Genomic DNA, 6,471 nt, shown 5'->3' with positions numbered 1-6,471 from the left:
CTGTCCAAGTGACTAGATGATTGCAGACATTTTGACCAAAGGCCTCAATGAGTCACGTTTCATCCTCTTGCGCTCGGAGCTTGGAGTTGCTTCGGCCTCACTCTTTCTAGATTAGCTTCTTTGCTATTGTAATAGCTTTGTACATATGACATTGTAATCTTTTAGGTACCATGCACTATGCACACTCCACATTTTCACATTGAGATATCTAAGTCACTTGAATATTTGTACATAGATGCACAATTCACTTTCACATCATCACCGCTGGTTCATATTTTCACATTCTATAGGGGCTTGGGTTTTTCCCTTGAACTCCCCAAGGGTTTTTTCATCCAAAGCTAGAGACCTTTGTTTGAGTGGGGGTGTTGGAGCTATATATGGCTCACTCTACTGAACTTGGTCTCACCTATATATTTGTATCTTGTCCTCAATATGAATCAGTCTTTGGGAGCGTATATGGTGTGTCTCTTGTCTCATCTCTCTCTCTTTCTCTCTACATCTCAACATACAAATTAGTAGTTAGAGAAATTTTGGGTATAAGGGATGCAGCTGTCAAGAATACTGTAATAGCAGATTGGAACCACTAACAAAAGTAGCCGATTGTGGACAAAGTACATGACTGTGGGAAAACCGGTTCAATAGGTGCATATTTTGAGGTCTTTATGATCTTGACATTGAAGGAAAAAATAACAATTATGTAAGAATCGGTGTAACCAACAGGGATCAATGATATTGTGGGAGCTTTGCATAGGAATATTCTTGGCTGATGAGCTGGAGTTCTTTTGCGATTGAATGCCCATGGTGATAGTTGTAGGAAACATAAGGTACTAGGTTGGAAGAGCCTTGCAATGTAGAGCTTAAACATGTTGCATTGGTACTGCAGATGGGTAGTACTATATAGTACCTATCTCCCTCTCTCTCTCTCTCTCTTTTTTTTTGGGAAAACTTGCTCTTTATATTACAATAATTTACAATCTGCTGTCATACTGACAGCTTTTGTATGATCCATACCACTTTGTCTCTGAAGGCTTGATCTGTTAAAGAGAGAGCATCTTCCATCATCCTATCTCTAATGACAAACAAGGGAACTGTATGATTGACACTCTGGCCCGGATCAAATGTACATTGATTTCTCATATTCCATACAAACCATAAGAACCATACTCTGAAGGACTGTAGTGCAAACTCAAGTGCTCGATCTTCTGGGATTTGGAGCTTGAAAAAGTTCATCTGATACCTAGATATGGAGATCCCCCAAGCATCATACCACATCCATTTTGCCCACTTCCACCATTCCATAACAGGCTTGCATGACCAGAATATATGTCTAGTGGTTTCAGGACAAGAGCATCTGATGCATTTGCCAGAGGTAATACCCTTTTTCTTTAGATTCATGGCAGTGGCCAATACACCTGTGAGAGCTCTCCACAAAAAAAGCCTGAATTTAAACTGATTAGGAATCAACCATACATTTGCAAGAGTTTTTTGCTACCAATATGCATCCTGATGAAGGGACCATTGTGAATTACATCTTACAAAAATATTTGGTTTTGGTAACAACAAAGCATAAAAGACAGAGGTGTTAGCGGTCCACCAATCAGCTGCCTGATTAGGAATGTTCCAATCCCGATGTCGTTCTTCCAGATTGAGAGCATCTCTACGAGGCAAGCCTTGAATCTGAGCACAAAGCTGATGCCAAGGTATTCTGAAGCCAAACCCTAGTCTATATTGGCGTCTGGCAACCGAAAAGAGTTTCAAGTCGAGGTTAGAATCAACCATCTTCTGAATTTGATTGAGACCTTTTTTGTGCATCGGAGTGCAACCTTACCCAACAACCTGGCTGGTGGGGTTTTAAAAGCAAAGCTCTAGAACAAGCTCTCCACCCCCCCCCCGAAATGAGTTCCCTGTATACCTAACCCTACCTTGCCAGACCAAAGCAGAGCATATCATCTTCCAAGAAGATATTAACATACTTGACACGTCATATCCTGTTTTAAGAGGAGCAGCTGAGAAAAATTTATCCCAGGCTGTCATATTCCAGATTCCATGGAAGTAAACAATTGATTTGTCAACCAGCTTCCACAAGCATAAATCCCAATCGTTATCAGAAGCCAGCATATGCTTGATAAGGGAGCCCCTCCTGGCTTGAGCATGGACCTGTAGATTCAAGATATTTAAGCCTCCCTGAGAGTATGGTACTGCAGTTTTGCTCCAAGCAACCAAAGCATTGGAAGATCGAGAGGAGTTCCACAAAAACTTAGCCAAGACCGAGATGCATTTCTGAAGCATTTTATCAGACGAGTTGATCAAGGGCAAGTAAATTAGCAAATAAGGCATGAGAATACTCTGAACGATTTTGAGCCTGACATGTAAAGGCCATTCATCACAGTGCCAAGAAGAAAATTTAGCCAACACTCTCTCCAGAACCTAGTGTTGCAAGTGTTTCTGAGAGACCATGACCCCAATTAGGTAGCCAAGGTGTCTAAAACATGACCCTTAGGAATTCTTTTCCCATACCAAATCAGAGAGTCAAATTCCCTTGCAGATATGTCAATCAAGAAGACTTACATAGATTCAGTGTAAGACCAGCCGCAAGAGCATACATATCTAGAGTTTTCATACATCTGTGAATATTGATGTTGTGGGCCTTCAAAAATAGAAAGGTGTCATCTGCAAACCCTTTGCCCGGGATATGTTTACCTCCTAATTGGAGGGTTTGCAAATAGCCCTATTGTACCAATTGATCCAGGTATGCATACAGAGAGTGGGAGGCCACGGCAAAGAAAAGGGGGCTAACGGGACATCCTTGTCTTACCGATCTGGAAATGTATATTTTTTTCGAGAGTCTACCATTAATGCCCAATCTGGAGTAAGCATGTTCACCAAGCAGAGAGATACACCTGCTGATCCGAGGGCCAAACCCCATACCTTGCATGGTTGGCTGCACAAAGTCCCACTGCACTGTGTCAAACGCCTGGGCAAAATCTATCCGAAACATTACCATGTCTTGTTGTGAAGATAAGGCATGCTCTATGCCCAACTGAACCGTCAAAATGTTATTAAATATTGACCTCCCTCCAATGAAACCTGTTTGAGCTGGGTGAATGTGTTTTCTGAGTTCGGGACCAATCCTGAAAGCAATGGCTTTTGCGAGTATTTTATAGAGTATCCCCATCATGGTGATAGGTCGCCAGTCCGCTAGGGTTTCGGCTGGATCTCCGAAAACATGGATCCTGCACTCAAACAGGGCATCATCAAACTCATCCCCAAAACAACCTTCCCTAAAATCTCTCTCTCTCTCTCTCTCTCTCTCTCTCTCTCTCTCTCTAGCACATGTGTGCTAAATTTTCTTAACTCTAGACATCATGCATCGACATGTCGGCCCTAGATGCAATATATAGAAGTACATTGATTGTAGTAAATAGGTGCATGATATATATGTACTTCAATATTTAATGTGTGTCCAACTCATGTTCTACTGAGCTTTCCTCCATTCTTCAAAATAAATTACAGTAAAGAAGCCCAGAACTTCCATCTACAACACTCTCTCTCTCTCTCTCTCTCTCTCTCTCTCTCTCTTATTCTTCTCTTCCATCTGGAAGACGGGTTTATACACAAGTATAGTATAAAACCCGCCACAAGAGCGCCATTGATTTTCACTCTCATGCATGGGACGTATATTATAAGAAGGGCTAGACAAGCATCATATTCTTGCGTCTGCATGCGTTATGTTCTTCTGTTACCTCTTCTTCGTCTCTAGCGTACACAAACATACGAAACTCTCTCTGATCTCTCTCTCTCTCTCTCTCTCTCTCTCTCTCTGTCTCTCTCACTCACCGCCCTAGACATTTGCATTCAGGCACAGAATCGTGAGGCAGCGTTATGGCCATGACTGGTGCAAATTGCACGCGCTGGGGCCGCACTGGTGCAAGCGGCTGCGAAGTCTTCCTGCAAGTGCCAGTAGTGGATGGAAATGACAATAATGTGAAGATGTCAGTGTACTCCTTGCTAGCCCCGCAGCCGCCGCTGCATGCGATAATGCAGGTACGCAGCTTATGACCTATGACCTAAACTCATTAATTGCGTTAATGATATTGCTTGCTAGCGCCTCCAGCACCGGAGCTGCCGCAGTGTGCGTTAATGTAGGTGGGCAGCTTATGACCTGTGACCTTACCTAAGCATGTTTTCCTAACGGTGGTATGCAGATAACTAGAGCTAATCAAATTCTCCATGAGCAGGCCTAGCTAGTTAATTATACTCTATTCTGGTGCGTTTTCAGTTAACACATGATCAATAATGCTGTCTTATTAATTGTGCTACATGTGTCAGTCTTTGCCGGCAACATTAAATGACAGCAGTGCCATAAAAACGCTGCCGACGACTGTGGTCATCCGCAAGATTCCAACATCTGTGAGGTGTGTAGTACATTAACCCCTTCACACGCACTCAGCAGGCATTTGTTTATGATTGTTTTTCTCAATATATCCCTGTCGAGCTTTTAGAAAGAAATTTTCTACCTCTGATTAATGCAGGCAACAAGACCTGCTTAAGTTCTTAGATTCATTTTGTGCCGAGAACAATTTGATGCAAGAGGGAGGCCAGTATCTACTTGCTGGGAAATTCCATTCCATGCAGAAACGGCCTATGCGGAGACAGAGCAGCGATGTGGAAATCAATTATGTCCACATACCGTTGAGTCGAATGATTTTTTTGCTAAATTCTAAAATGATAAACATTTTCCTGTGACAGAAGTCCTAATTATCAGAAGTACAAAACTGCAGGAAAGGAGCCCATAAAGGGTTTGCTGTCATAAATTTTACTAAATTGAAAGGAGCAATGATCTTCAATGCCCTTCTTCACGAAAGACAGGTGGAAATGGGCCCGCAACGTCGTGCATTTGTTTGCAAAGTCACATTCACTGAAAAACAAATAGACGTAAGTACATGTCATGGAGAGAAGTAGGTATCAGATAGCTGGTAGGCTAACTCCCTAATTATCCCGTATATATGTAGGGTCTGGACGCAGAATTTCGCTCTACTCTTGCCACTTTGCAAAAGCCCATGCTTTTCAATCCACCATGCAACGGTGCCAAGTACAAGCTTATCGACTTTCTTCAGCGATGCCATCACCAAATCAGCCATGGAGATATTAATGTTGAGCATGCGCAAATTGTAGAGGAGGATGTCGTCCACCTTAATTTGCCTCCATACAGATCAGCTACGGCTCTGCCTGGAGAACTAGAAACCATTGAAGCAGCTCATGCTCATGTGCACAGAAAGTCCACAAAGAGAAAGAAAACAGAAAATTCGCCAATGGCGAGCTCCGCATCACCGGCTGAGTGGTCTACGACAACGAAGGTTACAACGACGCCAATGAATGGTGGCAAAGAAAGAAAGACGGAGAAATTGATGGCAAAGGGACAACAACAGGCGGCAATATATTGGCCACCGAACGTGATGTCAATGGCGATGAGGGGAAAGCTGGCAGCACAACTAACATCGACGACGGGAGTGTCTACTAAGAGAAAGTCTAAGAAGATAAAAGCAAAAATATTGGATGCAGGAGGTGGGATCATAGAGTCCGTGCCGCGACCAGCGTTGTCAAATGTGATTGTGTCCAATTGTCATTTGGATGATGAGGCTGGTGTTGCAATGAGGCAAAAGATAAGAAAGGTATACCATGGTATGCTCAGATTTTTCTTCAGTGGGATGAGCAAGTTATCCGTCTCTGGAATCATTTTATGTACACTATTCCTACTATGTTAATGACATCGTTCCAGCCATATTGTGTAAAGACCACCTCTCTCTCCCACTCTCTCTCTCTCTCTCTCTCTCTCTCTCTCACACACACACACACACACACACACACACACAATACCCGTTGTCCCATTGGTTCAGTCTCACCAATGTAAGCAAAGAAGATGTTGCAATGTAGACTCCCCACCTCCCCCGTGTGTGTGTGTGTGTGAGAAAGAGAGACCGCATAGGGATGACACCGAAATCAAAACCTCTCTCTCTCTCTCTCTCTCTCTCTCTCTCTCTCTCTCACACACACACACACACACACACACACACATACCAATATGTGCATGCTAACACATGTGTCCCACGCATGCACCCGAAGGTGTGTGCAAATGACACAGCAATACAGAATTGGCTGGGAGGCCCGTCACTAGAAGGCAACATACACACAAAATAGCAGGCATGGGAGATAACCGCACATGTAATTTGGAATTAATGTCGATTGCGCCAAGAGCGGGATATTCATATCCAGTTGGCATGCATTCGCTCATTTCTAAGGTTGGTCACACGAGACACAGTATTCCGTAATAGATAACTGTGCTACCAAGCCTTTTTTTTGAATAAAATGTCGGTTATGGATACATTTTCTAGTCATGCAAAGGTTGTCGTACGCTCCTCAATGCCACGTGGAGGTTTCAAGGCGGCGACCACCGGCTCAATTTCGAATTGT

General features: G+C 43.2%; 1 protein-coding gene across 1 annotated transcript; it reads left to right on the top strand.

Annotated features, from left to right (window-relative positions):
- The first annotated feature begins 4,320 nt into the window (after positions 1 to 4,320).
- Positions 4,321 to 5,765, top strand: LOC147431062 (uncharacterized). Its single transcript, XM_086494519.1, has 4 exons — positions 4,321 to 4,415; positions 4,533 to 4,696; positions 4,766 to 4,888; positions 5,026 to 5,765. Exons 1-4 carry the CDS (start codon positions 4,321 to 4,323, stop codon positions 5,763 to 5,765), a joined length of 1,122 nt encoding a protein of 373 aa, XP_086350645.1.
- The last annotated feature ends 706 nt before the right edge of the window (positions 5,766 to 6,471 follow it).

This window comes from Adiantum capillus-veneris, chromosome 21 (genome assembly GCF_014529385.1).
Source record: "Adiantum capillus-veneris isolate H3 chromosome 21, ASM1452938v2, whole genome shotgun sequence".
Classification (NCBI taxonomy): Eukaryota; Viridiplantae; Streptophyta; class Polypodiopsida; order Polypodiales; family Pteridaceae; genus Adiantum; species Adiantum capillus-veneris.
Note: the sequence above shows the minus strand (reverse complement) of the source record. Positions and strands in the feature narration are given on the sequence as shown.